General features: G+C 29.8%; 1 protein-coding gene across 1 annotated transcript in view; it reads left to right on the top strand.

Annotated features, from left to right (window-relative positions):
- LOC123293787 overlaps positions 1–17,058 on the top strand; it is a 418,380-nt gene that overhangs the window by 383,088 nt on the left and 18,234 nt on the right. Inside the window, exon 7 of the mRNA XM_044874700.1 lies at positions 1,083–1,152. Within this exon, the coding sequence (XP_044730635.1) occupies positions 1,083–1,152 (70 nt within the window). The remainder of the gene's footprint in view (positions 1–1,082; positions 1,153–17,058) is intronic.

Consider the following 17,058-nt stretch of genomic DNA (forward strand, 5'->3'; position numbering starts at 1 on the left):
AAATATTGTCTTTATTATAATTATTCTTATTGTTTTTTCTTTACCAAGCATATTAATCGAAAGGTTTTATGTTTATGGATAAGTTTCCTCGAAAGAAAATACTTTTATAATCTATTGATTAGGTCACATTGATGTTTATTTTGAATAAAGACTGTTACTTTTAGGATGTTAATTTTTCCTGTGATCGGTGAAAGTGTACGAGTAAAATTTACAAAAATTAAAATACTCCCGATAAATTTTTCGAGTATGAAAACCCAAGCTCGCACTTGAAACATATGTAAGAACACTCTATCCATTAGATTACGTTTTTTGTTAAAGCATTTTAAAGATCGTCGCCAATTTTTTAGTTGTTTTCGGGTACGGAACCCTAAACTAGCACTTGAAACATAGCTCCTCTTAATAATCTTTCAAACGAAACAAGAAAACTTAAAATCGGTTCATCCGTTTAGGCGCTATGATACCACAGACAGACAGACAGACACACACATATAGCGGTCAAACTTATGACACCCCTTTTTTCTAGCTCGACTATTATAAACTACAAGATTGTCTAAATAAGTTAGATAGTTTTTTATCACACTCTCTAGATTTTATGATATAGAAATATCCAATTGAAAAGGATAACCTATACGATTCATTATTTTTCAGCCACCTTTGAACGATAAAATAATAATAAAAAGCCCAATGACCTAAGAATTTTTTGTGATTTTTGGAAACATTGTTAATCAAAAAATGTATTTATAATGTTTTATTGAAATCCTTAGTATTATTCAATCTTTATAATATTTACCAAACTCCAGCTTCCACTTCATTTTTCTGTTCAATATCTATTCTTATTTCAAATCTATCTATGTTTTTGTGAAATAAAATTTTTATGGGCATTAGCTTATAGAGACAAACGATAAACAAACAATAGTAAATCTTATATAAATTTTGATTGCCAAAAATGTAAACAGTAAAAAAAGTTTTTGGCAATTGTTCACCTTGTCTATCTAAAACTGATAATAATCAACTGTTATAGTATTGTTTCAAATCAATATTTTTAATGTAAAAAAATTATGTGTTTATTTTTTTTTTTTCAGGGCGGATTGTTCATTGGTTGATATTCCAGGACGAAAATCCGAACACAATGGTCTTACAAACTTTGGCAAGGTAAGAAAAGATTTTAAACTAAAAACTTTGTGACATTTTAACATGACACGAATATTTAAAATACTATAGTAGTACAAAGTGGAGCATAAGTGGATATACAGTCGTATTAGAAATTTTTTTTTCTTTACAATCACCATATCTTACAACCAACGTAGACATCATTGATGAAAAGTTCCGGAAGTTTTGATTTTAAGAATGACCTTGACTTTCAAGATAACTGAAAAAATAAATCACACTTTAAACTGGTACGAGATAGAGGAATACTTATACTGGCAGAAATGGAGAAAGTGTTTTATTGTAAAAAATGTAATAACATTTGTTCGAAGATTTTTTTGGACAGCGATCGGCAAATATCGAATTTGAAATTTTACCATTTATCTATGGAAATAAGTAAGGTTAGGTTATATTGGCTGTCCACGAGGGACACACCTAGGCTATAGAGCCCATTGTGATGCCATATATGTGTTTTACCACCTTTCCGCTGATAATTTCATTTATCAGCTCCTCAATTTCAAAGCCTATTCATGCACTACACCAGTCCACCACAACTATTAACTAAATTAATTTTGTTGCGACGGCGGGAATCGAACCCGCTACCCTAAGCATACCGCTAATAGGGCGCATGGAAATAAGTTAATACATAGAAATTCTGAAAGAGATTTTAATTGCTCTTCTGAAAGAGATTTAAGTCGATCTGGTGTAAAAGGAAGAATGTATTTCCTTGAATATATTTGTCAAAAACTAACGCGGCTGTTCCAAAACTTTTGCTCTCCGTGTAACCATGATAACCAATAATAATATTTTTAATTTCTCATCCAAGAAATTAGTTCATAATAGTTCAAAAATTGAATGAAATGACTATTAAAACAGCATATCTACTTATGCCGCACTCAGTATATATATTTTTATACTTAATATTATTATATTGTATACAGTACACTTTGTTGACACCTGTCTTTAATTTTAATAAACCTCAAAATATTTTTGTGAATATTTTATTTTTTACAGTGGCGTATTTTAGAAAAGAGGAAAATGATTAAAATAATGGAAACGAAATTTCACGATGTCATAAAATGTCCAATAAGTATAAATAATAAATTGAACAAGATGATATTTTTAAAATTTTTCTCGGCTTTGCCATCAAAATAATTTTTGTATTATCAATTTATAAATTATTATCTTCTTTTCTTGACGTATTTTAAAACAGTTTAAATCACTTAAAATTTAATCATTTGTATGTGACATTAACCTAAAACAAATTTACTAAATTAAAAAATTTCGACCTAAAACTGCAAACCTGCAAGTACCTTATATATTATTTCTAAAGCCTGCTTTTCTCTGTTCACGCGATATCTTCCATACTCCTTCATCAGATTCCATGATTTACTCCTCATTTTAAAGCTTCTCGTGCTGGCTAAATATTAAGATTTAATTTTCCTCATTATGTAATTGGAATATTTATCGTATTTGTAATAAAATTGCCCATAAATAAAAACAAAGTAAATAATTATCACGTATATATTATTTCTCTAGCTTGTTTTCAACCACGGCTACCGCACTGCAGAATTTGGCGTAGGTCGAGCCAGTATATCTTTATTTTATATCCTTTAGAAGCAATTAGGTGCAACATTATTAACAGTAAATTCAATTCTAACATCTCCTTCTTCTCCTTTCCCTTCAGGTCTTCTAGTATCTTTTAATTTCCAACTTTTTATTATGAGGATTCCTTTTTCAATCAACAGGATTATTGAGAGAAAGGGTTCAGTAAATCATCCATAATTCAAATTGATGATTGTCTTTTATCTCTTTTTGGAGATTGTGACTGATTCAATTCAATGATTTCACAACTAAAGTATCCAAAATTAATGAAAGATGCGTAAAAACTGATGAAATTGAAGGAAAATAATTGGTAACTTAACTAACTAATAATTAGTAACTGGTAGTTGGTTACTTATATTTTTAATATACTCGAAATTGAGAAAATGGAAGGAGGGGCAAAAGAGGCGCTTATTACGGAAGGATTACTTATTTCTAAGTAAAAATTTTGACGATCTCTGTTTTTATATTTTCTTCAATGTGATTCCAATAAGGATTTTCTTCCAGAAATGTTTCATGCAGATATTTAATTAAGTGCAACTCATCGTATAATATCTACGCCTTAATTATACAATATTATATTATTATTAATAATTCCAGTATTATTATGAATGAACATTTCTGCAGTCAAAGTATCTACACATCAAGACCAAACCATCAACTAGCGTAATCATCAAACCAAGTACCAACAAAACCAGTCAAGTAAAGGCAGTCAGACAGATAGACAGATGAAGATACCAGCGAACTACAGTACTCAAAGTCCAAGATCCCATAACAGTAACACATAAGGGATAAAACGCTTATTTAGTCAAAATGAAACAAAAACTTCTGAAAATAAAAATTTAGTAGACTTAAAATTTAAAAAAATAATTAAACCTTTATTGTCCATTCCCTAATATTTTAATTATAAATAATCACCACAACATCTTTCTTCGCTTTTGTTTTGCCTCAAATGGCTACTTGAGATATATTTTACTGTCTTAAACCAGGACTACTGGTGAAAAATGCCGCCGAATTGTTAAAACGACTTTTTTTCTTATAAAATAATGTTTGAAACTTCTGTTTGTTTAAGTATATCAGCAAAAAATTGCTTACTATGGTAGATTTATGTGCAAAATATCGCGAATACATTTGTTTGTTTACAATTATTTGCTGCTGCCTCACATCTTCCGTTCACTAACCTCGAGTTACGCCATGAATCTGATTTTTTTTTACATTTTCTAACGCTTATAAGTCCTTTCTCCATAGTCAAATTGAAAAGATTTATCGAGCCTTTTTCTTAAAATCATAAAAGCAACAAAATATATGTCTCGCCGACGCTTCAATTGATGTCGACGACGCTCGAATTACTACGCATTTAGCATTCTGGGCTCCTCTACTACAATATTCATTTTAATGGGGCGAAAGCTGTCTTTTTATAAAGCGAGTCCCTTTTTTGCTATTTTCAAAAGTTTTTCTAAAGAAATGTCAATAAAAAAGTTATTTGTCTAACAGTGTTATTGCGATCCGTGATATATGTTACTATAATATCCAACTTGAAGTTTTAAAACGTGCTTTTAACTGTAGCGCGAACTTGGACTGTAAGGACTCAGTCAGTCAGAGAATGTGTAATCCAATAGCATAATAATGATTCTTCTGCATAGTCAGTTGTAGCCGTAGTACTACGAGCTAGCCTAGCACCACTCATTAAAGCAAATTTGAATAATTCTACTGTGTTTTTTTTTAATTAATCACGTAATTAATTTATTCTCTCATGTATTTTTCAAATTAACATAATTAAGAAAACGACGCGTTGTTTGTTTGTTTGTAGTATAATGCTTATGTTTGTAGGCTTTAATGTTAATATACTAACTAATATCTAAAAGAAACTTAGATCACCATTCGTTGTATGCATAACTGTTTTCAGACATTATATTATTATTTTGAGTTTTTTCCACACAATGATTTCATATATGTAATAATATTGCCTATATTTATAAATAAGTAATATCATTATTTAAAAATATAGGCAATATTATTTTGTTAATGGTAAAAACATTCTGAGAAAACTTAAAAATAATAATATTAGCTGGCTGCAATGTATGTGATTCTAGACGCAACGAATTGTAAAAAACCACTTAAGACTTTTGACATTTGTTCGAAAACATTCAACTTACACCGATAATCAAACTTGCAAAATTTTTCTTTTGCACTGAAATTATTGCAGAATATTTCCGAAAGATATGTGCTATATACTAACATCGCAATAAATCAGATTGCAAATAGAACTCTTCGGACCTATGCAATCCTTTCTTTTTAAGAAGTACAAAATTGTTTTAAGCAAACTTCTCGTGTTTGGAAGATATCATTAAGTAGATTATTTTAAATGGTGGTCATGAAATCCAGTGATAGAAATTTACTCAGCAGAAATCAAATATACTTCAGATTTTAATCAATTTTTTTAGCAAATAGTTCTCGTTCTATAAATATTTTTCCCAACAACCACAATCTAAATTACGAGGCAGACAAAGTGAGAAGGCTAATTACTTTGACCTTTGACTTTAGTATTAATCAATATTTTGCACACATATTAATTAGATCTCAAATTTTAGAAGGTGGAGCCTGCCGCCTATCCCGTACAAAAAGTGTTTAATTATATCACCTACTTTTCAAGTTTTGTGGATGGATGGTTAAGTAGAAAACCAGCGCCCACTCCTCTGATTAAACTGACCGGTGGCACGTAGTAATTGGGTTGGAAGTCTGATGATTTGTGGAATATTTCTAGTCTTTTCAAACGTTGCACTAAACTCTTGATTACATTTCTTCAGACATATGTAACAGAAAGTGACGAAACACGGTATAATTAATTAATAATATTTAAACAATTGATAGGTAAACGATAAAATTGGCCTTTGACCAAAATATTCTTCATCCATAAATAAAATTACACCTTTCGAGCAAATTTCGACGTATTCTTTTAGTTGTTATAAAGTATATACCATTAATAACAGGCTTCTATGAAGATTGCGGAAACAAATCTTTGTGCAAATTTTTTTTCTCTGTTATTTCTTTTGATGAAATAAAGGTATAATTATTTCAACCTATAATCAATCATGAATACAAAACTATTCTGTTCGAAAATGAATAGATCATTCTATACCTACATGTTATTGTTGCATATATGATGTTAGATGCATTAACGAGCAAAAATGCATCAAGTTTTTTTTAGTATTGTTAAGTTATCGACTAAGTGTGTATGTGTTCTATGTGTCCTATAATCTATTCTTGATAGTACAGACACGATTATTTTCCGTTCTTTTTTTTTTGTGCATCTAAAATTTTTGTAATACTTATTTTTTCGAAAGTCTATTATAGAAGTGAAGACATAGATGACATTATCATATTTTGTATCAGTGACGGAAATCTAGTACCTAGTATCTAGATGTATGGAATTAGACAGTTCGATATTGGGAAAGTCTTAAAGTAGAACTACGATAATACGTTTAAACAACGTTTTAGCTGGTTTTGAATAAACAAATGTATGAATGAAATGGCTAATAAATATAATAACTGCACGCCAATATTGATTGTCTGAAAAGGTAAATCGATGTCGAGGCTTACCCTTCGACATGTATTTATCAATAAAGTTTCATTTTATCCGATTGGAATGTGGTCAAATACAAATTCCAGTGTACTAAATTTTACAAGACAACATATTTCGGATTGATCGCCACTTTCAACGTATCAGAAATCTTTTTTTCTAAAGCTTCCAATATTTGAATTTAGTAATGTAATAAGATGCAAGGCATAAGGATTAACAAAATCTTGTTTGTGCAAAAGTACTGGCGTTGAAAAACATTAATATTACAAGACTTTGATTTTCGCCAAATTCAAATTCTTAGCATTATGTTCGATCCCCTGACACTACCACCCTTGGTAACTCAAGCATACGCCTGACGATACGCTGCATTGAATTCGATGAAGTATTGGTTATTGATGAAGCATGCGAGATTATTTTTAATGCAATTACATTAGGCATTTGAAACTAAATTTCATATACCTCAATGTCTAGATAAATTTTTGATACCATGTATACATATACGTAATATATATCAAGGTATTCTAAGTTTAGCCCCGAGTTTGTAACGTTTAAAAATATTGATGCAACGAACAAAATGTTTACATAGGTATTCATAAAATCACCTAATTAGTCCATTTTCGGTTGTCCAACCGTCTGAGAACACGATAACTCAAAAACGAAAAAAGATATCAAGCTGAAAGTTTTACTCATGACGTAAAAAGTGAGGTCGAGTTCGTAAATGAGCAACATAGGTCAATTGTGTCTTAGGTCCGCAGAACCCATCTTGTAAACCGTTAGAGGTAGAACAAAAGTTAAGAGTAAAAAATGTTCCATATAAAAAAATAAATAAGTTTTGTTTGAAACATTTTTTCGTAAACATCACTGTTTACCCGCGAAGGCGCAAATTGTATAGTATGTATTATATGGGAATATCATTTATGTATGTGCGACATGAATGTTTGTGTAATGTGATAGATTAATCAACACTGTCTATACATGGTATTTCAACAATGAACTCAATCAATTGTTTGTTTTCACTTGTTTGTATTATAAATACGCATTTCAATTACTATGAAGTAATCATCATTATGAATTGGCTAATCGAAATTGTTCTGCTGAGAGTTGTTATTCGCCACAAAGTTTAGTCAAGTTAGTTAGTCAATTGCTTACTGCCAGAAATTTGTCGAATGTCTGCTCTGATTCCAGGTAATGCTCGAAAGTAAACATATAGCAGCAATACGACTTCGCCACTGTTTTCTAAACACACATAGATGATATTTCTACATAATATCTCTATCTATATGGTTTACAAGTATAAGTATATACACAATTCAGTACGTGTAACACATTTTCAAGTACTTGGGATATTATGAGTTTTTTTAAAAAGTTTTACTCTGGCTGGATGACTGGGCTACGTACGCTAGGCTCTTTCTAGAATATCACTTCATATTCTATCTATAAGTTCATCATAATAGACATTGTATGTCTATTATTATATAGTTTCCATACATTTTCATGGAAGACTGTTGTGCCTAGAAACGTAATTTACATTTAAATTTTTTGTAAATCCGTATTTTTAAGGTGTTTGTTTCCCTACAGTATTAACATATAAACCAAATACATGCTTTGTAGTCAAGTAATATGATTTAGCTCTACAATATCACGCAACTACAAAAATGTATAATCTAGTGTGTGCATGTGCTCCTTATAAATTTCATAATATAGATATCGCTCTTCAATCATCAATACTCTAACTATAGTCGTCTCTGTTCATCAAACAATGGATCTTCGATGAACTCATACTTAAATTAAAATTTTGTTTTTATATCATCGACAACCTTATATTTTTATGGTATTATTATAAACTACTAGATTATCTAAGAATTTTAGATAGTTTTTATCACAATCTCTAGATTTTTTGATATAGAAATATCTAATTGAAAAGAATAACCTATATGATTCATCATTCTTTCAGCCAACTTTGAACGATAAAATAATAATAAAAAGCCCGATGACCTAAGAATTTTTTGTGATTTTTTTAAAGTTTGTTAATCAAAAAATAACAAGGACAACCACTTTTACGTTTACTTTCTGAGGACAAAAAAATTCTGTCAGGAAACTTTAAGGTAGGTATAATGTCATCAAGATACAAAACTCTACCCCATATATTTTAATGTCTTTGCAGAATTTTAACTACACAACGTAGTGAATTTCGAGTAGTTTATTTTTTGAAAAATTTTGAACTTTAAAATGTAATAAACAAAACATTATATTTTGTTTATTATTGCAATGGCTATTCAGCTGAGCGTAATTTACCTTTCTAGACAACACTACAGTTGAAAATTTAATTTTACTACTTAAAAGATGTACAAAGTTTTCTAGTTTGCCAAAATCTTACAAAATCAATTAGTTTGCCGAAAAATATTGTGAAATACTTCAAAAATTTATTTATTTTAGACATGGGCACGGGGGCACTCACTGGTACTTTTCTCTCTCATTCATAATATCGCAAGTTCAGGGCCCTAGCGTTCTCTAGTTGTATAAACTCTTTGGTATACTATGAATTGTCATAACAGATGACGTCATGATTCATGGCGCACGATTCTGAAGTGTTTCATGGACATAATTTTTTAAGCGAGTACATTTTTTGCAAAACACTTTTAAATGTAAATATTTTATTATAAAAATTATTTTTTTGGTCCCTACAATTGATTAGACGTGTTTTTGGTACATCGAAAAATTTATTGGAAGTGTCTATTTGTCCTTAGTAAAATCTGAAGAGTCCCTAATAAATCTTTTATAAAGCTTTATAAGGTTTGAAATTCAATCAATTCAAAAAAAATTTTTATCAATAATATAGAAATTCAAAACTGATATAAAATATATTCTAATGAGATATTTCCCAAAGCTCTTTTTCCTCGTATAGGGATTTAACTATCTGTATACATATAGGTATATACCCACATAAATACGATACATATCGCACAAAGTTACTTAGAAAAGGAGAAGGAGAGTTTATGGTTACAGTCTAAGTAAATGTAACAACGCTCGATAAAACTCCATACTAAATACCTACCCCCATTTAAGGTAGTACCAGCATGAAATCACTTTTCGACAGATTTGGCCGAATTTTTTTTCTCGGGTTTATAATAGCTTTATTTATGAATTCCTAAAATTTCATAATTTTTGACCGTTTAGATCGCGAGATATTTAAAGACAAAGTTCGCGATTTTGAGGGTCATGTCCCATTTAAAGCATGTAAAATGTCCGGTCTCTCCAACTATTTTTTATGATATTATTATATATTGAAGAAAAAGTAGAAAAAAATGTTTATACAATACAATTCTAAAAAAAAAATTTAGAAATTAATTTTCACTTTCGAGATATTAATTTTGACGTAAATTGATCGAAATTGGGACGTTGGCATAATTATTTCCCATTTTAAACGGTCAAAATTTCTGAAACTTTGGGAATTAATAGTAAGCATTATTAAATTCTTAAATTTAATTTTTCGTTAAATTCTGTCGAAAAAAAAATTGTACCATTGCTTTAACATAGAAACTGCAAATACCATGCTGGAACATCCTTAAAGAAGTAGCAGGTATAGGTAGGTACTAGTAAAAAGATATCATTTCCAGTTTTACCATTTACAACAAATTGTATTTTAATTTTACTCGAAATCAATTATAAAATGCAAACTTGGAAATGGAAAATCTATTTTTCATAGTATTTTTCAATGTATATGTGTGTTTTTTATTCCTTCCTACTGTTTTGTTTTGTTACAACATAGAGAGAAAACGCTTACAATTTTCCATTATTTTCATATAATAGATATCAACATACGATATAAATTATGAAATATATAGATAAAGATGTACCGTTGCAATCAGGCAATCATTTTCAATCGAATTGTGTATAAAAATTTATTATTTGTGTGTTTTAAGGAGTTCTACAAACGATTCGTTTTAAAATACAGAATTGTATCAAATTATGTATAAGAGCGACATGTTTCAATCTGCATGATCATTCTCAAGCCATGATTCCAATATAGTTCGCATATTTCGGCGCAGATCGAGACATATCGCTATTTTTATTTTTTTAGATGATTTAGAAGAGTTACTTTTGACGTTTCATAATTTAAATATTTTGCACTTAGATAATTTGAATTCACAAATAAAGTATCTATTCTATCATCAATGAAATCTTTTTTCGCATTGTTCCAAGATCTCTTATTTTCGTAAGGGCAGATTGGTACTACGAAGTAACTTGTAAAACTGTAACACTACGCATTCAGCATAATGCAAATCTGTCAATTCTACTTGTGGCCATATTTTATTCAATTTTTGAAACGTAAGAGTAGTTTCTCCAAGGACTCGATTCCTAAGTTACTCACGGGGGGTGAGCTTGAGGTAATTCAAGTGACCTGTTTGTGATGAAGTGGTTATCTAATTACACCAAAAAACAATTTCAATGCAAAACTTAAAAGAGTTGAGTTTTCTACCTTTTGTCCAGAAATTTGGTATAAATACTCCACGGTGCATCGCAGAATACTATCTTTAGTCGAAATTTTTAACCGTAGGGTAATCATATTTTAAAAGATTGTACTGATTTGTGAGCTACACAAGCAATGTTAATGAACTTACAATTAGTTGATATTGCTTGAATGAATTATTATTTTTAAAATGAAGTAATAAAGTAAATATTTCTTCGTAGCATTTTTTTACGCAATAATTTATTGTTTACTTATATTATTTTAAACTACCTACAACAGTATTTTATTTATAAATTTATTGTTTATTGTTCTGTTCAATGAATAGGAAAGACACGAGATGAATATTTAATTATAATAGCAATCCTTTTTTAGCTTTATTTATTTTATCGATATTCCTACAATAAACGCAATATATAATTTACTTTAAGTTTTCAGTGTTTATTTTACTGAAAAATTTCTCTCTGCAAATGAAAAATTATACTAAATTAACTTGCTAATAATTTATGGATTTTATAAACTCTTTCCGATGTATCATCAAATATTTTTTACAATTCCATAAAAAGTACAAAAGTTATTTTTTACCGCATAGTGCTGGAAATGGAAAAACGTTTTTTTTTTCAGCTTATCGCAAAATATCACGACTGCCAAAAAAGTATAGCCGAACCTTAATCGATTGTACTAGCTATACGCAAAGCACAGACAGCGACCGCAACAGCTGTTATTACTTCGATGTCAGCTCTAGCAATGAGATGCTTACGATGAGACTGTAAAAGTGAATCGTTGAAAACTGCTAACTCTAGCTAGTATACTCAGCGAGAATACTCCGCGTGACTCTGGATGATGGATTAGGTATCCACTCTGATATATATTGCTCTAAGAAAATCAAAGAAACTTATATAGTCCTGGATGCAAAATCTAATCATCTAATCATCAAGTGATCTGTTTGTGATGGAATAGTTATCTAACGATACTAAAAAAGAACTTTCAATGCAAAACAAAAGATTTGAGTTTCCAGACTTTTGTCTGCAAATTTATAAATACTCCAGGATGTGCCGTAACATTATCGCCTTTCTATTGCTCATATTTATTTAAATATATAAAAGTGTATCAAATTTTTGTATACACTTGAACGGTGCAAAACTAAAGTGTGACATACTAGATAGTTTTTAAAATAGTCCTAGAGGTATAAGATCCTATTAGGATGTATGTACATATGATATACACTTTAAGTCTTCGTCTCATGATAGGAATGGTATAGGTATTACATGATGGATGCATATACCGTAATGATAAAAACCAGGTGATATCTGCATTACCTTACATTGTAATTGTAATGATACACCACCTATCCTATCAGCTATCTATCTATGTATCTATCTTTCTATTTCTAGTAGCAGGTACCTTCTATTTTAGTCACCTAACAACTATCACTACATACACTGGTCATCAAAGAAGTTGGGTCACCTGAAAAATTTAAAATGTATTGAAATAAAAAGCCAAAGAACTTTCTAGTTAAAATTTGACCCGCTAACTCACTTCGGGCTTCTAATACGGTTTGAATACCCCCTTGACGATTAAAAATGGTGACTATAATAATAAGTTCGACTAAGATACAAACTATCCTTTGCCTCGTAATTATACTCATGTGTGCAGGCAGCAAGTGACGTTTCTGGATTTCAACTCTTTACAAAGGTCTTTAATCACTATACGTAAAAAGCACTTCTATTGTATTCAACAAGTAAAAACAAGTAAAAAGTACAAAAGCTGTCCTTAACTTCTACTTTATCTGTATTTTATAAAATTTAAATTGTATTAAAATAGACCAGGAGATGATGATAGATTTCACTTCAAGACTTTCTCGCTTACATCTTAGAATACTGAAAGGTATGTAAAAATTAGTTTTATTACTTGAAAATTGGAATCGACACGGCAAGACCATCTCACAAAGACTTCTTTCCCGTTTTTAAACGAAAATATGGAAGTCTAATCGAATTTATCGATGCTGCTACTTGAATACATTGATCTATAGGCTAACAGCGGAAACCGATGGACAACAAACCTACAGAATCTGTAAATTGGATGAAGACAAAGTTTAAAAAAACTAATTAAACGATTTGAAAGAAAGCAGTTTCATGTTTCGAATGAATATTGTCAGAAAAATTTCTAAGCGATCATTATTTCAAGAGATTCGGCAATTTAAACTCAAAGAATAACGATTTGGCTTTAACGTTGTGTAACTCAAGAAAAAAAGTTCGTACATGAATAAGAAAAAACGCATTTTAAATAGAAATCAACAAGCATTCTGGTGCTTTTATATTATTTCTTGGGAAAAACTTTTTGCAATTTGTGTCCACTTCCAAAGTTCGTAAAATATTAAGGGGTAGCTTTTCTCATGACACGAACTTTTCACTTAAGATTTGTGATCTAAGAACTAGATAATACAAGATTTCTTAAGAGATGTTGATGATTTTGTTACGATTATTATACTTACTTGAATTAATTTTCCTAATGACCCAATTTTCTTGATGACCAGTGTAGTAATATCGCTCTATCGTTTCGAACACTTTCAAACTAATAAAAAAACAATTTTCTATAAATATATATTATATTGATATCAATATTAAATGTGTACATCAAAATATTATATATTCCCCGCATCTTTCTTCACCATTTTGTTGAAAATAATATAACAAATTTCTGCAGTATCTCGATATGCGATATAATATAAAATATGCACATATATTAATGTTCTCTTTCGGGGAATAATAGGGTGGTTTGTTTTAGAAAATGGTATAATTAAATAGCAATCAATTTATATATTCCACCAGCTGTCTATTTTAAACGTTTCTATATTATAGTCTTGAGTAAACTATCTATTATAGGAATAATATAATTATTCGAGTCTCGAATTACAGACTGCATAACAAAAAATTGTTAATTTTTGCCAATTTGATGATTTCCTTAAATGAACTTCATTTTAATATCTTTTTACGTAGTAAAAAGGTAATGTTTTCGACCCTAAAACTTGATTACAATTCATTAATATTTTCTTTAAGGTAGTCCTGTTTCAAAAGATCATATTCAGCCTATGGTCTGTGTGAATGGTGTTAGATGTGTGTGTTAGATAAACGTTATCAAACCCATAGACGAAATAACAAACACGCCAATAATGATTCAAACCCAGATTTTTAAAGATTAGGTCAAGCTTGGAAATAAAAACTGGCTCAATCTTGTATTAGATAGATCGAACATCATTTCAACGTTGGTTGTAAAATATTTGCCTAAGCCTGGTTTTCGATCTTCACCGATTTCAATCTTGAATCCTGGGTGCAGGTGAAAACATATTTTTTTGTGTTTGTTTTGGTATCACATTTGTCTATATTCGGTATGTATATTTAATACGGGTTTATCACTATTAGAGTTTAAACCAAAGCCTGTGCTGACACGGCGAGGCCTGACATCAAGATTTGGAGAAGCAATACTGTCTTAATCTTGGACAAGAGCTGGCAAACCAAACCTAGATTTATTAGCTTTGCAACTGAAAGTGTTGATAAACAAAAGCTCGATTATTAGCCTTAGTCAAAGGTCGGCTTAAAGTTGGCATAACAATATACTTGAATATGCATATAATATGCATATGCATATAATACTTGATTGAGTACCCTTGACCAAGGCATGGGGAAAGAATAGCAATCCAAGCTTGGTGAAACCAGTGTGGGTCCACCTCGAAGACATTGTCAGTTCTTTTGGGGAAAAACCTTGGGGAATTCCTACCTCTAATACAAAATTGATTATTTCACGTTAAACAAAATTTTTACTTAAATATTTAAAGTAATAATAGACAAAGTTTTTGGTATAATGAGAAAAAAAAATTAATTATCATTGAATGTTATCATTAAACTGATTGATTATTTATCACAATTGTATGACGACTCAATGTGTTTTTTGTTCACAAACATTATTGAGACATAAAACAAACTATGAATAGTAAAATGATGATATTTTATAATTAAAATACGATTCAAATCACATTCACAAATAGGAAAATTTACTATCAATTTAATTTATCTTTTACATGGAAACACAAAATACCATGAACAAAATGTACACATGTAATATTATTGATTGATATTTTAGGTTAGAATAATAATAATACCTATATTTTTGACATAACGATGTAACATAACCTTGAAAAAAAAAACTTTTATCACAATTAAATCAAGTTACTAAATACATTTTCGATATTGTTATCAAACTTTTTGATAGTATACAAAACATAACTATATTTTAACACGGAGAATTTTTACTCAGTCTAGCGTTGGAAGGTTTTCATCTTCATTTTTAATTTCTTTCTAAAAAATGGGTTCAGTACTTCAGGGGTACAAAAGAGTGAATTGACTTTTCCAGCCAATAGAGACATTTCTGTCCTCCTACATTTTGAACATTTCTACTATCGAAATATCGGGTATATATCTACAGTACCGGAAATTCGATTATCTTCCTATTAAAATAAGAATAAAAGCAAATATTCATCAATTGTAAGCTGGGAGAGAAGTACAAAGAGAGAAGCTCGGTTAATACTGCCCTTGCTCGTGTGGTTATATTACGTTCACACTAATTTTTGACTTTTATACCTATCAATTTAATCAAGAATCAAGGCAACTGTGGAGAATTTTTCTGTATGAGAACGCTTATCTCCTTTGTGGAATTTTATCGCCCAATTTGTCGGAGTTGCATAAATGTCGAGCTGTAATAAATTTTGCCTATGTAAATGTCATTCTATGTTGTTCCACTGGTATCTAGAACTCTAGTACTTAACTAGACCAATTCGCATAGCTTTTGAAGTATTTTCATTTTGCTCCGCAGGCAGAGGTAATTAATTCGATAAAAACACGTTGATAGCCTGGAGTAAATAGGTAGATTATGAGTTAATATCCAACCATCCTATTTTTACGATGTTTTAGAGAGGAAAATACGAAAATATATCATATATTCGCCAAAACAGGTACCTGGAGAACCGAATTGCGAACTAGGGAACCGATTATGACACCAATTTAAATATTTATTGGTACTATCGATGACAAACAAATATATCCTCGTGTAACATATAATACATATTTAAACTAAGCATGTTTGATCTGTTAGACAATTCATGAAAAAAACCAATTTACTGGCGACAAAAATGAATATATTTATTGTCTATTGTCTGACGGCACGGCAACATAAACAAATTTATCCTTACTTTGCTATTTTAAACAAACAACAAATGTGAAAGAAAAAAAAAAAGATGTTTCTTTTATTTTTTCGTTATTTATTTGTTTGTTTTCAAATTCCTATACAGGAAAAACTACAATTTTTATACATTTATTTTTCGTTCAAATAAATATTTATTAAAAAATTATTTTATTGAATTTATAAAATGGGCGCTTGTTGAAAACTGTATTGAAATGTAAATATACCACTAGGACGCAATACACTATTGTTGAAAGAATGTAATATGTAATGAATATAAATTTGAGTAAATTGTATTTATTTGATACTTCAAAATCGAATCAAAAGTATTGCATAGATGATTCTAATAAAAATAAACCGTCGAAAAATTTAAGCACGTTGCAAAACAAGTATTAAGAGAATTAACCCATCATGTTACGTATTCAATCTAGAACTTAAATGGTACAATAAAGGTGGAAATCGAGTCATTGAATAATAGAGACGATGCATTAATTTATTAATAAAAAATAGTTATATTTTTGAATAAATAAAACGGTAGTGACGTACTAACCTCCGTAGGCTGAGGTGAGGCTGTGAGCCAATCGGTTTCTATGGAAATTTGCGTTATAAAATAGTGAAGGCCAGCTGATAAACAAACCATTTATCTTATTCATGTTATATTATCATTTCTTCGTGCGATGGCGTTACGATAGCGAGATGTTGACGTCACTGTTTCAATTTATAGTTTAGAAAAACCATTTTCAATTTTAAAATTTCAACATAAAATTTCTTTTTTTGTGTTATTTTCGCAGACTGTTTGTTTTATTCTTGGCTTTTGTGGATTTTTATAATATTATAACCATATATGTAATACTAAAGGTATATGGGCAGTTGGTACGGGAAAGAATGTCCAAACTTTACGGTGCCGACAATATTTGTTTTCTCTCTCGTTCGAGACATTTTATCTATACTGCGCATGCTTGAGAATTCTCTAAAATATGGTAACCATGGTTACCATTTAAAAATTTTAAATAGTGCGCACGAAAAA

The sequence above is a fragment of the Chrysoperla carnea genome, chromosome 1 (assembly GCF_905475395.1).
Source record: "Chrysoperla carnea chromosome 1, inChrCarn1.1, whole genome shotgun sequence".
In the NCBI taxonomy this organism is placed as follows: Eukaryota; Metazoa; Arthropoda; class Insecta; order Neuroptera; family Chrysopidae; genus Chrysoperla; species Chrysoperla carnea.